The 18040-nt window shown below is 39.1% G+C and overlaps 1 protein-coding gene across 1 annotated transcript in view; it reads right to left on the reverse strand.

Moving 5' to 3' along the window:
- Positions 1–18040, reverse strand: part of MYO1D (myosin ID) — a 323486-nt gene that overhangs the window by 183882 nt on the left and 121564 nt on the right. Inside the window, exon 15 of the mRNA XM_079130441.1 lies at positions 1098–1264. Within this exon, the coding sequence (XP_078986567.1) occupies positions 1098–1264 (167 nt within the window). The remainder of the gene's footprint in view (positions 1–1097; positions 1265–18040) is intronic.

Consider the following 18040-nt stretch of genomic DNA (forward strand, 5'->3'; position numbering starts at 1 on the left):
TTGCAAAGATGGACAAGGCCTGGCCTGTCCCCCCCCCCCCATTCTCATCTCACACCATGCCTGCCACTCAGCACCCTCCACCCACAGCGACTGGGTCAGTACCTAGAGCGCCACACTTACTCCTGCATTGGCGCCTTTTCCCTGGCTGCTCCTTCTGTCCCATTTCTTTCTTTTTGGATCTTTGCATGCCTGCTTCCTCCCTATCACTACTGCCTCCTTAGAGACTTCTGACCAGTCAATCTAGACTATTAGAATTTTCTCCATTTTAATGGTTTATATTTTATGTATTAATTTATTCATCTTTTGTGGAATCTGTAGTCCAGAACATAGAAATTTTTCGATAAATATTTAAATAGAAACAGATGAAACTGAAAACATTCTTCTGATTCCCAGCTGCCAATCATCACTGTCATTATCAACGAAAACAAAACAACATTTTACATTTATGGAGTGGTTATAAGTCAGGTATGATTCTAAGGGCTTTGTTTATCATCGGCAAACCTTCAAGGCAGCTTGAAGATTAGTATAATCTTCATTTCACACATGAGGAATTGGGCATGGAAAGGTTATGTGATTTGCCCAAGGTCACATGTCTAAAAAATTCATAACCAGGGTTCAAACCAGGTGGACTAATTTCAGAGCCTCCAGGCTTAACTTCTTTGTATTTGATGATGATAATGACCATTACCAGTAATGGTGAGCAACATTAATTGAGTATCTACTATGTGCCAGTAACATAGGCTTTTACAATAGCCTTGTGAAGCACTATCATTCTCATTGTTTAGGTGCAGCAACAGGCCTAAGATCACACAGCACATCTGAAACAGAGCTGAGATTCCAATCAGAAGGGGCTCCAAATCCATGTTCTTTCTATTACACTATATGCCGCATTTGCCCCAAATGACTGGACTTTTTCTCATAGTTCATAAAGTACAAACTCAGGGATTCCTACTGATTCTGGAAAAGTGGCACTTATTTCCTCAACTCATGTTCACACAGCAGATTTTTACCTATGGCTCAGTAAGTGCTGATGCCTTGGCTAAGAATTAGGAGGACTCTTAATTTTCAGTGGTCCTGTTAGGTTTCTCTGTTCTCACCTGTGAAGAAACTTCTCGTAAGTCTGGCGGAAGGCGAATCCGGCACGACGCACCCTCACGTTTTCCAGCAGTCCAAGATATTCCACTTGGTGCCGGCAGCGTTCATCATCGAATATCTGAGGGGATTTCTTGTCGTTGGGTTTGATGCAACGTACATAATATGGCTCCTGAGGAAAGACATCAGCAAACGAGAAGTTTCACTAGAGAGAATTCCCTGACTGGGGACACCAATGTCATCAGCGCTGTCAAATGAAGTTCGGGGACTCTACTTTCTCAGGCATATCCTTGTGGATAAATGAGTTGTTCTTCCCTTCTCAATTCAAGGTTAGACATTCTCATGAATTCAACGAAGTCTTTATTTTATTATGGTTAAGATTCACCAGAAATGGCAGAATAGGGATAAAACTAGGGAGTAAATAATTGAGACATATGAACACTGAGTTTTGTGTGTTTATGGAAACATGGGTAAGGTCTCTGAAGGAATAATTCAAATGAAAAAAAGCAGCAGATGTGGGAAAGACCAACGCAATGAGGAATATCAAGTATTAAGGACCGCTGTGGCGTACCCCAAGTGCTTCCTGAATGTCACCATGATTATGATTATGGTTGTTGTTGCTGCTGCATTACTTTGTGCTTTGAAAAAGAGATTAAACTTTATGGGTAAGTAGTGAAGTCAAACTCTCTCTCTCTCTCTCTCTCACATACATACACACACACACACACACACACACACACACACACACACACCTGTAGGCATCAATAATACTAAGCCAGCTAGAAATCCTTTCTTCTGTGTCAATTAAGTTTTGTACCATGCATTTTATTATAATTCCTGTTAAATATAACACTGTGCTTGGCATGGATCCTGGTACACTGAGGATAATAAATTAGCACTGGATGAATCCATGAGGTCAAATATATCCCACTTATAAGAGTACAGAGTTTCTTCCTCTTCTCTGAATCCATTAGCCATCTTTAATTAAGACACAGAGTCCTCTGTAGTTAAATTAGGCAGTTTTAAACTCCATGGAGGGCTTGAGGTGGCAAAGAGTGACGAATAACTTAAGAAGTAGAGATTTGAAGAATATGAATTTATTTGTATTTGAATTCTATAAGTTTTCAACATATAAAAAGTAATACTGTTTTCATTCTTTCTGCAAGCCCTGCTGCACTGTTTCCTATTGTTGCCATAGCACATTATCACAAATTTAGTGACTTGAAACAACACAATGACCTTATAGGTCTGGAGGTCAAGTCTGAAACAGGTCTCAAAGGACTAAAATCAAAGGGTCGGCAGAGTTGTTACTTTCAGGAAGATCTAGGAGACAACCTGTTTTCTTATCTTTTCCAGCTTCTAAAGGTTGCCCATTTTCCTTGACTTGTAGCCCCCTTCCACCTCCACAGCCGGCAACAGTCAGCTGACATCTTGGTTTTGACTCTTCTGCTTCCCTCTTCCCCATTAAGGACTCTTATGATTATACTGAATCCACCTGGATAATCCAAGTCAATAACAATCCTTATTTTAAGGTCTGCTGATTAGCAGCCTGAATTTCTTCTGCAACCTTAATTCCACTTTACTGGGTAATGTAACACGTATAAAGGTTCTGGGGATTGGGACATGAGCATCCTTGAGAGGGGGCTGTGGTAAAATACATATGGTATGATAAAATAAAGTACATGGAGACTGAATTCATTCATGTAGCCAATGAGTTAATCAATTGTGCCTATGTAATGAAACCCTAATAAAAAACTCAGACACTGAGGCATGGAGGAGCTTCCTGGTTGGTGGATATATTAATGTAGTGGGAGAACATGTTTGACTCCACAGGGACAGAATTTCCTATGCTTTGATCTTGCTTCCAGACCCTGCCACCCTAAGTAGCTCTTACAGCTGGCCATTTATTTGCATCCTTTATAAAACTTTACTTTAGGATAAGTAAAGCATTTACTCAGTTCTGTGAATCATTCTAACAAATTATCAGACATGAAGGTGGGTCATGGGAGCCTCCAAATTTATACCCAAATCATACAAAACTGTAGCTGTCCCAGGGACCCCCCCTCACAGATGGAATTTAAGACAAGGGCAGTTTGGTTGGGTACCTTGTCCTAACTTGCTGGATCTGATGCTAACTATGGGTAGTGTCATAATGGAATTGAATTGGTGGGTCACCTGGGTAGTATTGGAGTAGGTGTTTTAATGCAGGGGCCATTATTCTGTCTAGTATATCTACCTCTCTCCCCTTTTAAAATTGTGTCCACCTGTGGGAGTTTGAAAAACAAAATCACAATATTTGCAGCACCTCCCATTAAGAGGTGGAGTGTCTACTCATTGAATCTGGGCTGGCCTTGTGACCTGCTTTAACCAATGCTACATGGAAGAAGTAACAGCAGGTCACTTCTGGAGATTTGTCTTTGAGAAGCTTTGCTCTTTAGGAACACTTCATCCAGAATGTGAAGAAGCCCAAGACTAATGACCACATGAATTAAGATGCCAAGTCATCCAGCCATGCCACTTAAGTAAGACCATCTTAGATCATTTGGCCCCAGCTGACTGGAGCTGCTTGGTGAGCCCCACAGAAGAAATGCCCATTCAAGCCACTGAATCATGAGAAAGAATAAAGTGTTGTTATCTTAAGCACCATATTGCAGAGAAATTTGTTATGTATTGATAGATGACTAAAAACTCTCCTCTACTGGAACACCAAACTTGGCTTAGATTTTAAATGTTGTTATATTTAAGAAAAGGATCAATATTCTTGTAATACACAAACAATCCCACTTTAAAAAATAGTGATGGATGATCAAATGTTCACTAAGTCTGTAATGGTTTTCAAATGGAAGATTTATTCAGACCTCATTTTCAGAAAGGACTTGTAATAAATTTAAAACAAACAATGGGATGGGAAAGAGCAGAGGGACTGTTTACTTAAGGATTTTTCTGAGTTCCCTGGAATAGAGGGTCTTTACTGCTTGGTAAACAAAACAAGAAAAATGCTTCTAGATCTACTTGTATGTTTTGGTGCTGGTATAACTAACAGAAGACATATTGTACAGAATCAGGATAGCTGGGTCTTAGTGGTCTCTGCCTTTACCTAGCTATGATCAAGTCTCTTTGGACCTAACTAGCTAATTAATACATAAAGACTAGAGCTGCTAGGAGCAATGATAGACTAAATCATTTAAACTAACACCTATGCTGGGCACAACTGAAATAAGTAAACAAAATACCCAGAACATTTACCTGAAGACCTTGGAGAGCAGACAAGATAGTGGAGAATTTCAGGCTAGAATCCAGGAGAGAGAAAACTGTGAAGGAGAGCTCAGGTTTGACACTGGCTTTTTCCTAGGGAGGTTTGCCAACTCCAGAAGATATGGATGGGATCTGAATAAGTAGTATTAGCAGCTTCAGGAGGTTGATGGGTCAAAGATTAGAGACTAGGGCCTGAAAAGATGTTTGTGGGCAATACCCCTGCTACACACTTCAGGTTGGGATCCTATCACTTGAACTAAGGTAAATCAGAAGTAGGCAGACCCTTACAGGGACCACAGTTAGTTCCGAGTTTCTCAGATCTGAAACTGAAACTAGAATAGCTTATTTGGATACTAATGCTCATGGGTGCTAATGAAGCAAAAATAAATTGTCCTGAGGAAAAAATGATATAAACAGGGGCCTCCAATTATTTCTCTAAATAGTTTTGAAAATAGAGTATTTGGAACAACAACAACAACAACACACACACACACACACACACACACACACACACACACACATCCCCAAAATCTAGACATAGAAGAGCCAAGACAACATGAATTAGAAACAACAATATACAAGATAAACAGACTTGCTGGGGTTCAGATATTGGCAGTATCAGAGACATGAAAATTACTGTGCTTATCATGTTCAAGATGACAGAGACAATACTGAGAATTTTGTATGGAACCAAAAACAAAACAAAACAAAACAACCAAACCAAGTGAAAAACCTAGGACTGAAATATATAACATAAAGTAAGAACTCAGTAGGTCAGTAGAAGAGTAAATTAGAAATAGTTGAAGAAAAAAAATGAGATAACTAGAAGGTAGGTGAAATTTCCTAGAATGAAAGAGAGAGAGAGAGAGAAACTGATTGAAAACAAAGGAGGGGAAGTTTGAGGCACAGAAGATACAGGGAAATGGTTGGTGACACGAGTCCCAAAGGCGAGGAGATGGAAGGAGCAGAAGAAATATTTGAAGAGAGAATAGCCAAAATTCCCTGAAACTGATAAAAAAAAAATTAAGCTACAGATTGGAAACCAAATAAAAGCAGGGGTAGGCAGGGGCAGAGGACAAAAAAAATCCCAGATTATCTTAAGGAGCAATGAACAGACTGAACAGCTGACTTCTCAAAATAAACTATGGAATACAAAGGAATGCTATCTTTTAAGTCCTGAAAGACGTGTCAACCTTGAATTTTATACCCAACAAAGATATTCTTCAAGCATGTAAGATTTATAATAATAATTCCAGGTAAGAAAAACACAGAATTGGTTGCCATCAGATTTAAACTTTAATAGGGTAAAGTTCAGGCAGAAGAAGATGGTCCCAGGTGAGCAACATAGAAAGAGAAAGAAAGAAATGATGAATGAGTAAATCTAAATTCATATTGACAATATGTAATCTTAATAGCAATAATGTTTTATTTACTTTATGTATATTTAAACCCACACATATATATGTATATATGTTAAAATACATGACCAACATAACATATAAGTTGAGAGGAGGATAAACAAAATAAAAAATGGTTTATTGGCCTTGCATTGTCCAGGAAGGAGATAAAAGTATAAAACAATACTAGATAATTATATGAAAGAATAATATTATAATAAGTCAAGTAATTTACCAAGAACCAAGATCTCTTAAAACAACTCAGCAGATACAGCTTCCAGGGTCCCCACAAAAGGCATGCCTAATACAAGAGTCACTGAGCTCATACAAGCACCATGTATATTATTTCCATCGAACATTTATCATTCTCCCAGCACTGATGGAGTTACCAACTGGGATGGTTTTTACCATGAATAGTGCTGCTCTGTGATACGCTAATATACATCTTACTAGGTTACCAGGGGAACAGAGTAAAAACTTAACTGAGGTTAATTTGTTAAACAGAAGGAATGGAGTTTTATTTACCTCTTGTTACAATGATCAGCCTAAAAGAGGGTTTTAAAAAGGAAAGAAAAATACAGAAGGATCAAAAAAAAAGCTCTAAGATGTTTGATTTAAATGTAACACACAGTAACTACATTCAAAGTAAATGAACTAAAAGATTTATTCAAAAGATAAAGATTTTGAGGATGGATTTTTGTTTAAAGTCCAAACTAAGTTATGGAAGACATATTTGAAACATGAGGATATAGAGAGACCGAAAGCAAAAGGATGAAAGAGATACCATGCAACCCTTGCCAAAAGAAGAGCTGGCATAGCTGTATCATTCACACAAAGCAGACTCGAAGGCAAACCGCAGAGGCGTTTCAAGATGGCGGACTAGAGGGTGGCTGCATTTCATGTTGCTCCAGGACTCAGGATTCAAAAGAGGAGATATTGAGAGACTTGGGACCAACTCAAAGCAGCCGGGTGAGTCTCTCCCGTTGGGGAGGCGTCCTGGATGGGGCGGTCGTCCCGGAACGCAGAGAACTTTGTGAAGTAGAGCTGCCGGGGAGACACCCCTCCCCCCGCTGGAGCAGTGAACTCTGACAACTGGGAGCGTCGTAGAGGAGGCCGCTCAGCACAGCGCTGGGACTCAGAGCAACCACTGGGGCTCCAGTGGCTGCCAGGGGAGGAGCAGCGAGTAGAGCTGTGTGGACTCAGAACACCGGGGCCTGCCTTGAGGAGAGGGAGGAGGAGCACGGCCGCTTGGATTCGGAGTGACTACACCAGAGCTACAGGCAGTTGCCAGAGGAGGAGCTGTATGGTGAGCTGTTTGGACTCAGAGTGACCGCTTCTGAACACCTTGGGCCTGCCCTGAGGAGGAGGAGGAGGAGGAGTAGGAGCGCGGCGGGTTGTTTGGAATCGCAGTGACTGCATTAGAGCTCCAGGCGGCTGCTCAGAGGAGGAGGTGATTGGTGAGTTGTTTGGACTTAAAGCAACTGCTCCTGAACACTGGGGGGCTGCCTGGAGGAGAAGCGCGGTGGGTCGCTTGGTCTCTAGTGGCCCCACCAGAGCTCTGGGTGGCCGCCCAGAGGAGGCGTGCAGCGGGTCACGTGGATTCAGAGCCACTCAGAGCGACCACTCCTGAACACCCGGGGGGGTTACCTGGAGGAGGAGGAGGAACCGGGCGGGTCACTTTGACTCGGAGTGATTGCCCAGGGCTACGGGCGGTTGGTGGGAGCAGGAGGCACGCAGTGAGTTGCTTGGACTCCTAGTGACCGCACCGGAACACCGGGCGGCTGTCTGGAGGAAGAGGCGTGCGGTGGGTCTCTGGGACTCAGAGCGATTGTACGGGGCCCCAGGTGGCTGCTCAGAGGAGGGGCCGCATAGCCAGGCGATTAGGTGTAGAGCAGGGTCCCAGGATCTAGGAGGCTTCTTGGTGGAAGAGCCGCACAGAGACACGCTTAGGGGCGGAGTGAAGGTTCCAGGACTGCAGGCAGATTCCCTGAGGAGGGGCAGCCTAAGGAGATTCATCTGCGAAGGGTGAGGCTCCCAGGCCCAGGAGGTAGGGCCGGGCCCCTGGGAACTTTGCAGAGGAAGGCAGCCCAGCCCAGGCAGTAGCTGTAAATTGAGGGGAACCTCTAGGAGGGGAACTGACCAGCGAGACCTCCCCACCGGGTGATTCTTCCCTGCCTGGTGAGGTTTCCCCACAAGGACGATAATACCAGAGACACAGGCCCAAACAGGCCTTGCCTTAGCCCGCAGCCTAGTTCCCCTTTGGATGACCATTGGTCAACAAGTGGAGGCACCTCTGTCCACTAGCAGGGAATATACCCCACCTGAAGGCCACCACTCCTAGAGAGGCAGCTTCCTTGTGGAACACCGCATTATCAACTTCCTCCAAGACTTCAGCCTACTGAAGGCTAAGAGGGGATATATATAGAAATCTTCAGGGACATTGTAAGTCAATATAGGAAATCTGCAATATCTCTGCGGTCCACTGATACCTGAATAATATAAGAAAACAAGGAAAGAAAATGCTGCAAACAAATCTAGATGTTACATCAAAAAAACCCAATGACAGCATGGCAGAAGAAATGACAGAAAAGGAGTTCAGAATGTACATAATTAAAATGATCAGGGAAGCAAACGATGAAAGAGCAAATGCACGCACTGAATGATGAGATGAAAGAGCAAATGCAGGCATTGAATGATCGCACCAATCGACAGTTAAAAGAGCAAATACAGGAAGCAAAAGATCATTTCAATAAAGAGTTAGAGATATTGAAAAAAAACCAAACAGAAATCCTTGACATGAAGGAAACAATAAACCAAATTAAGAACTCCATAGAAAGCATATCCAGTAGGATAGAACACCTGGAGCACAGAACCTCAGACATTGAAGACAAAATATTTAACCTTGAAAACAAAGTTGAACAAACAGAGAAGATGGTAAGAAATCATGAACAGAATCTACAAGAATTATGGGATATCATGAAAAGGCCAAATTTAAGAATTATTGGGATTGAGGAAGGCCTAGAGAAACAAACCAAAAGAATGAACAATCTATTCAATGAAATAATTTCAGAAAATTTCCCAAATCTGAAGAATGAAATGGAAAATCAAGTTCAAGAGGCTTAAAGGACTCCAAATATACAAAATTACAACAGACCCACACCAAGGCACATTATAATGAAAATACCTAACATACAAAAGAAAGACAGAATTTTAAAGGCTGTGAGAGAAAAGAACCAAATTACATTCAGGGGGAAACCAATACGCATATCAGCAGATTTTTCAATCCAGACCCTAAAAGCTAGAAGGGCCTGGAACAACATTTTTTAAGCCCTGAAAGAAAATGGATGCCAACCAAGAATCTTATACCCAGCAAAACTTACCTTCAAATTTGATGATGAAATAAAATCCTTCCATGATAAACAAAAGCTAAAAGAATTTACAAAAAGAAAGCCAGCATTACAGAACATTCTCAGCAAAATATTCCATGAGGAAGAGATGAAAAACAAAGAAGCAAATCAGCAAAGGGAGGAATTATCCTAAAGGAATTGTCAAATAAAGGAGGAAACAAGTTGTGTCAAACAAATAAATAAATAAAATTTAAAAAATGAACCAAATGACCGGGAAACCAAATCATATCTCAATAATAACCCTGAATGTTAATGGCCTGAATTCATCAATCAAAAGACATAGACTGGCAGACTGGATTAAAAAGAAAGATCCAACAATATGTTGCCTGCAAGAGACTCACCTCATAGAAAAAGATACCCATAGACTAAAGGTGAAAGGATGGGGAAAAACATACCATGCACATGGACTCAGCAAAAAAGCTGGAGTATCCATCCTCATTTCTGATAATGTGGACTTCAAGCCAAAGTTAGTCAGAGGGATAAAGAAGGTCATTTCATACTGCTTAAGGGAAGCATAAATCAGCAAGATATAACAATCATAAACATCTATGCCCCAAACAGTGGCTCATCCACGTATGTCAAACATAATCCTTCTCAATTTCAGAAACCAAATAGACCATAACACAATAATACTAGGTGATTTTAACACGCCTCTCTCACCACTGGACAGATCTTCCAGACAAAAATTGAACAAAGAAACCATAGATCTCAATAACACAATCAATAATTTAGACTTAACGGACATTTATAGAATATACCATCCAACCAAGAGCGAATACACTTTCTTCTCAGCAGCACATGGATCCTTCTCTAAAATAGACCATATATTATGCCACAAAGCTAATGTTAGCAAATACAAGAAGATAGAGACACTACCATGTATTCTATCAGATCATAATGGATTGAAGTTAGAAATAAATGAAAGAGTAAAACACAGAAACTATTCCAACATCTGGAGATTAAACAATATGCTATTATAGGATGAATGGATAACAGAAGATATTAGGAAGGAAATTAAAAAATTCTTAGAGGTAAATGAGAACAAAGAAACATCATATCAAAATCTCTGGGACACTATGAAAGCAGTACTTAGAGGGAAATTTATTTCATGGAGCGCATTTAATAAGAGAAGTAAAACTCAACAAATAAACCACCTAACACTACAGCTCAAAGCCCTAGAAAAAGAAGAACAGACCAGCACCAAAAATAGTAGAAGACAGAAAATAGTTAAACTCAGAGCTGAAATCAATGAAATTGAAACAAAAGAAACAATACAAAAAATTGACAAAATAAATAGTTGGTTCTTTGAAAAAATAAACAAAATTGATAAACCTTTAGCCACACTAACAAAGAGAAGATGAGAGAAAACCCAAATCACTAAAATTTGGAATGAACAAGGAAATATCACAACAGACAGGATTGAAATACAAAACATAATTAGAAGCTATTTTGAAAATCTATACTCCAACAAAATAGAAAATTTCGAAGACATCAACAGGTTTCTAGAGACATATGAATTGCCTAAACTGAACGAGGACATACACAATTTAAATAAACCAATTCAAGTTCTGAAATAGAAGAAGTCATCAAAAGCCTACCAACAAAGAAAAGTCTGGGACCAGATGGGTTCTCAGCCGAGTTCTACAAAACCTTTAAAGAAGAGCTCATTCTAATACTTCTCAAAGTATTCCATAAAACAGAAGAGGAGGGAACCCTCCCAAACTCATTCTATGAAGCCAATATCACACTGATACCTAAACCAGACAGAGACTCATCAAGGAAAGAAAATTTCAGACCAATATCCTTAATGAACATTGACGCAAAAATTCTCAACAAAATTTTAGCAAATCGCATACAAAAACATATTAAAAAGATAGTGCACCATGATCAAGTGGGTTTCATCCCAGGGATGCAAGGTTGGTTCAACATCAGGAAATCTATAAATGTAATTCATCATATCAATAGACTTAAAGTCAAGAATCAAATGATTATTTCAATAGATGCAGAAAAAGCATTTGATAAAATACAGCACCCCTTCATACTCAAAACACTAGAAAAAATAGGGATAGTGGGAACATTCCTTAACATTGTAAAGGTCATTTATGCTAAGCCCATGGCTAATATCATTCTAAATGGTGAAAAACTGAAAGCATTCCCCCTAAAAACTGGAACAAAGCAGGGATGCCCTCTTTCACCACTTCTATTCAACATCGTTCTTGAGACTCTAGCCAGAGCAATTAGACAAACCAAAGAAATTAAAGGGATACGAATTGGAAAAGAAGAACTCAAACTATTCCTGTTCGCTGATGACATGATTATATATTTAGAGGAACCTGGAAATTCCACCTGAAAACTCTTAGAACTCATAAATGAATTCAGTAAAGTAGCAGGTTACAAGATCAATGTTCATAAATCCAATGCATTTTTATACATAAGTGATGAATCTTCAGAAAGAGAAATTAGGAAAACTACCCCATTCACAATAGCATTGAAAAAAATAAAATACTTGGGAATCAATCTCACAAAAGAGGTGAAAGACCTCTACAATGAGAACTACAGAACACTAAAGAAAGAAATTAAAGAAAACCTTAGAAGATGGAAAGATCTCCCATGTTCTTGGATAGGAAGAATTAATATTGTCAAAATGGCCATACTACCTAAAGTGCTATACAGATTCAATGCAATTCCAATTAAAATCCCAATGACGTACCTTACAGAAATAGAGCAAGCAATTATGAAATTCATCTGGAAGAATAAGAAACCCAGAATAGCTAAAGCAATCCTTAGCAGGAAGAGTGAAACAGGGGGTGTTGCAATACCAGATCTTCAACTCTATTACAAAGCAATAGTAACAAAAACGGCATGGTATTGGTACCAAAATAGACAGGTAGATCAATGGTACAGAATAGAGGACATGGACACAAACCCAAATAAATACAATTTTCTCCTACTAGACAAAGGTGCCAAAAATATGCAATGGAGAAAAGATAGCCTCTTCAACAAATGGTGCTGGGAGAATTGGAAATCCATATGCAACAGAATGAAACTAAACCCATATCTCTCACCATGCACAAAACTAAACTCAAAATGGATTAAGGACCTCAGAATCAGACCAGAGACCCTGCAGATTATAGAAGAAAAAGTAGGTCCAAATCTTCACCTTGTTGGTCTAGGATCAGACTTCTTTAACAGGACTCCCATAGCACAAGAAATAAAAGCTAGAATCAACCACTGGGATAGATTTAAACTAAAAAGCTTTCTCTCAGCAAAGGAAACTATCAGCAATGCGAAGAAAGAGCCTACAGAGTGGGAGAAAATCTTTGTCAATCATACTTCAGATAGAGCACTAATCTCCAGAATCTATAAAGAACTCAAAAAACTTTACTCCAAGAATTCAAATAATCCAGTCGACAAATGGGCTAAGGAAATGAATAGACACTTCACAGAAGAAGATCTACATGCAATCAACAAACATATGGAAAAATGTTCAACATCTCTAGTAATAAGAGAAATGCAAATCAAAACCACCCTAAGATTCCATCTCACCCCAATTAGAATGGCGATTATCAAGAATACGAGCAACAACAAGTGTTGGCAAGGATGTGGGGAGAAAGGTACACTCATACATTGCTGGTGGGGCTGCAAATTAGTGCAGCCACTCTGGAAAGCAGTGTGGAGATTCCTGAGAAAACTTGGAATGGACCCGCCATTTGACCCAGCTATCCCACTCCTTGGCCTATACCCAAAGGACTTAAAATCAGCATACTACAGAGACACAGCCACATCAATGTTCATAGCTGCTCAATTCACCATAGCCAGACTGTGGAACCAACCTAGATGCCCTTCAATTGATGAGTGGATAAAGAAACTGTGGTATATATATACAATGGAATATTACTCAGCCATAAAGAATGATAAAATTATGGCATTTGCAGGCAAATGGATGAAATTGGAGAATATCATGCTAAGTGAGATAAGCCATCTCAAAAAGTCAAAGGACGAATGATATCACTAATAAGTGGATGATGACTCATAATGGGGGGAGGGAAGGGTTACTGTTAGGGTTAGAGTTAGGGTTAGGGAGGGGGGCAAGTATGGAGGAAGGAAGCACAGTATAGAGGTAAAAGAGGGGTGGGAGGGGTGGGGGGGAAGGGAAAAAATAACAGAATGAATCAAACAACATTACTCTATGTAAATTTATGATTACACAAATGGTATGCCTTTACGCCATGTACAAACAGAGAAACAACATGTATCCCATTTGTTTACAATAAAAAAAAAAGAAAGAAGGCAAACCGCAATAAGGAAACAGAGATACTAACAAGAGACTCAATCACCAGAAGATATAACAGTCCTAGCTTGTATGAACCTAATGTGTTCTTCAAATATTTAAAGCAAAAACTGAATGTACAACAAGGAGAAGTAGACAAATTCACAATCAAAGTAGATTTTAACAAAATTTTCAACACCAAAAATTAGTAAGGATCAAGAAAAGTTGAACATGATTAGCAAATTCAACCTAATGGGACTTGCATAGAATACAGAATGAAAATTATATTTACATACAAACCAAACATACATAAAGCAAATCTAACAAATGTCTAAGGACTTAAGTCACACATAGAATGTCCCCTGGGAAAATAAGATGAAGCTAGAAATCAAGAGCAAAAAAGATAAAACCTTAGGTTTAAAAAACAACAATGCGAAATAGAGAATATTTTGAATTGAATGATATATAAACTCATGTGGGCAAAAAATCTTAGTGTAAGGTGCCATTTGAAGTTATTTAAGTAACTTTACTAAACAGAAGGCAGTTGAATGGAATTGTACAGCACTGACTGATTAGGTGCAGAAAGCAGTAACACTGGATGAGACACTAATGACCAGCCAAGGAGTGGGGGAAGCCCTTTCATTCTGCTTAGTAACAGATAAGTCTCTGAATGAAGAATCTAGTGAAAGTACTTTCTCTATATTTAATCAGTATTCTGTCTCAATTTATATATGCTGCCTCCTCTCTCATTTATAAATATCGAGACTGAGTCAACCTAAGAAATCCTAAATTTGACAAATTCTCTGTCATGTAAAGGTTAAATTGCAAAAGTCAACAGTGATCTTGGTCCCTTAAACTTTTAAACCTGTCTCTTCCTATATTTCATGTGAAAAACATCACTTGTCAAAGTATATCATGCATTAGATAGAAGTTGCTCTATTTAAATACACACCTATTTAGCCTGCTTTGTACACTGTCAAACAGTCAAAGTCAAGTTCATTTAATAACTTACTGGCCATGTGTTCAAAGCACTTTATAGTGCTCTCAAGAAGTATATAAAATCAATAGAACCTATTTCTCCATCAAAAGAAAAATTAGGTGAGGAGACCGAGCATGCTTTTGAAACACTGTGGACAGACTCTGAGCAAGTGATGGAGGCCCAAGCTTCCTGGTGAGATGACCAGACAGAAGGTGCTAGACCGAATACTGGCAAAGGTCTTCCAGGCACAGACCTAAAAAGACTGAGGAAATAGCTCTTCAGGATCTGAAGACTACAATCCCCAGGGGTGAGTCAGCTGCAGGGCTGTTTTCTCAGAAGATACTGCTGATGGGGAGTGGGGCACGATTACTGATGAGGGGTGGGGAGCTGGGACCTGAGGCGGAGGCCCTGCCAGAAGGGCTGTGCGTTGGTCTGGAATCCTGGAGAGCTAACCTTGGGAGTTTTTGGTGACAGCAGCCCATTCCTCAGCTACCAACTGCAGGAGCTGAAACTGGATCAAGTTGATCCCAGATGGCCAGAATTTATCTGACATGATCTTTCAACTTTTCTATTTCCTTATGTTTAGATATCACTTATAAATAGTATTTATCTGAATTTTTTTCTTTACTCTGATCTGACCATTTTTATCTATATATATTCAATAAAACTGCTAATACATTTGGATTTATTTCTATCAACTTAATTGCCCTCAATTTTCCTGTGTTCTTTGGTCTCCTCTTTCCAATGTTTTTTTAAGGGTTCTTTTTCCCCCTATTCGTTTGGAAGTTACAAACTCTATTTCTATCCATGAAAATTTTAACATGTATTTTTAACTTGTCAGAGTTTAAAGTTAAGTCATATTTTTATTCTTTTCCTGAATAACTCAAGACCTTAATGTTTAAATATGACCCCACTTCCAATTCATATGCTACTGTTGTGCTATTTAATTCTAGCATTTTAAATACAGAATGAGATTGTTTACATGCATCCACATATTTGCCTGTTTCTTTGCTCTTCTTTTTGTGTTCCAGACTTTTTACTGTATTTTTCTTACAGCCTGATGTATATCCTTTAGATTTTCTTTAGTGAGGATCTAATATTGGTAAACTCAGCTTTGGTATTTTAGAAAGATTGTTATGCCTTTGCTTTTGAAAAATATATTCTTTAGGTACAGTTTTTTTGGGGTTGGGAGTTCTGGGGATTGAACCCAGGAGTACTTAACCACTGAGCTACATTCCTAGTCCTTTTCATATTTTATTTTGAGACAGGGTCTTGCTGAGTTGCTGAGGGAATCGCTGAGTTGATGAGGCTGACTTTGAACTTGCAACCCTTCTGTCTCAGCCTCCTGAGCCACTGGGATTATAGGTGTGAGCCATCGTGCCTGGCTGGGTATAGTATTTTGGTTTACAGTTATTTTCACTCAGCCTAATTGTTATTCCTTTAAAGCTAATCTCTGGCCCCTAGCTACTTTGATGTTCTGGAATTTCAGTATGTGTCACGATGGAGATTTCTTTAAATTTTTCCAAGCTGGGATATTGTTGGCTTCCTGATTCTGTTGAGTGGTGTTCAACAATCCTGGAAATGTCAGGAGCATTTCTTCCAACACTGCTCTGTCCATTTTTCTCCTTCTAGATTAGATGCACTAGACCTTTTCATTTTATCTTCCATGTCTCCTGATGTTTGTTCTACAAGTTTTATTTCTTGGTCTAAGTGGAATTCTGGATAATTTCTTCGATTCTTATTTTCATTTTACTTTTTCTATCGGCTTTGTCTAAACTGATGTTAAACCTATACATTGAGTTTTAAACTTTAATAACTTTATTTCTATCAATTGTCTAGTTGCTTGCTCTTTCTCAAATCATCAGGGCTTTCATTTCTTGATACATTCCTGTATTCTGTTTCTGATCATTCCAGTGTCCAAAGTTTTCTTAAGTCTGAGCATGCTGTTGGTGGTTTAATTCACTCTAGTACATGGTTATCCTGTAGTGATTCTTTACTGTGAGCTCCTTATTTCTTTGGAACTTATCTGTGGAACTTCTTTAAGGTAGTTTCCTCAGGAAAATAAATTGTGCTGCCTTCCTTCAGATGCCTCAGGGCAATGTGAGACTCAGTCCACTATAAATCAAATTGCTGGCTTGGAACTTTTCCAGTCCACCCAACTAGTGTAAATTTGGGCTGTAAACCTCATAAAAGCTGGTTTATAATTACACGTTCTCAAGAGAGACTTACCCCCACCCACAATATACCCCTTGGCTCAGTGTCGAGGACCAAGGTGGGTAGTTTTCCTCCAGAAACAGACCTCTGGGGAGGTAGCCCTTGAAGACCTGCCATTTTTGTGTGTGTGTGTACAAAATTCCATATTAGACACCTGCTTTGGGCAGACCTGGCTGTCACTTCAAGGACCCAGATTGAATAACTATACTCAAAGTTAGCTAGTTAGCTACTTTAGCACGTCAATTAGGGCTCTGATCATTCCTTCTTTGGCTCAGTTACTTCTGCATTCATTCAGCCCCTGACATGCTAAGTTCTTATTTTATTAGTTCACAGTTACATTCAGAAAATTGATTTTAACACTTTACCTAACATTTTAGAGGTTTTCAGTTGGCTTTAGTGGGTACCTTGTTTATCATGCTGCTAGAAAACACATTATTCATATATATTTTCGAGATCTGTTCATCTATGTTCCTAAGTGAAACTATCCTCTCATTTTATTTTTTGATATTAGCCTTATATGGGGGTAAAATTACTTTTCATAAAACGAGTTGAGTGGTGGCCTCTTTCCATCTTCCAAAACAGATAGGAATTGTTGTTCCTCTAAGGTTTTATAAAATATATATAAAACCATCTGGGCCTGGTGTCCTCAGCGGAGTTGGGGAGGGTAAAGATCTGATTTGTGATTCAGAATTTTTTTTTTTCGTTTTTTTATTTCTTCTTTTTAGATATACATGACAGCAGTGTGCATTTTGACACATTACACATACGCGGAGTATGACTTCCCATTCTCGTGGGTGAACATGATGTGGAGTCTCACTGATCGTGCATATGAGCATAGGAAAGTCATGTCTGATTCGTTCTGCTGTCTTTCCCATTCCCATCTCCCTCCCTTCCCACGATTCAGATTTTTTTTCATTCTTTTAAAATTTCTTAAAATTTTTACATTTTTTTGTTCTAATTAGTTGCACATGACAGTAGAATATATTTATATATTTTGATAGATCATGCATAAGTGGAGTACAATCTCCCATTTTTCTGATTATACATATTGCAGGATCACATCAGTCATGCAGTCATACAGGTACATGAGGTGATAATGTCTGTTTCCCTCTACTACCCTTCCTTCCCCCAGACAGACCCCTTCCCTTCCCTTCACTCCCCTCTACCTAATATAAAGTAATTCTATTCTTCCCTTCCCCACCACCTTATTGTGAATTAGCATCCACATATCAGAGAAAACATTCAGTCTTTGTTTTTTTAGGTTTGGCTTATTTCTCTTACTATGCTATTCTCTAACTCCATCCATTTACCAGCAAATGACAGAATTTCATTCTTCCTTAAAGCTGAACAATATTCCATCATATATATATACACACACACACACACACACACACACACATACCACATTTTCTTCACCCATTCATCT

Source organism: Sciurus vulgaris (assembly GCF_902686455.1).
Source record: "Sciurus vulgaris genome assembly, chromosome: 3".
Lineage (NCBI taxonomy): Eukaryota > Metazoa > Chordata > Mammalia > Rodentia > Sciuridae > Sciurus > Sciurus vulgaris.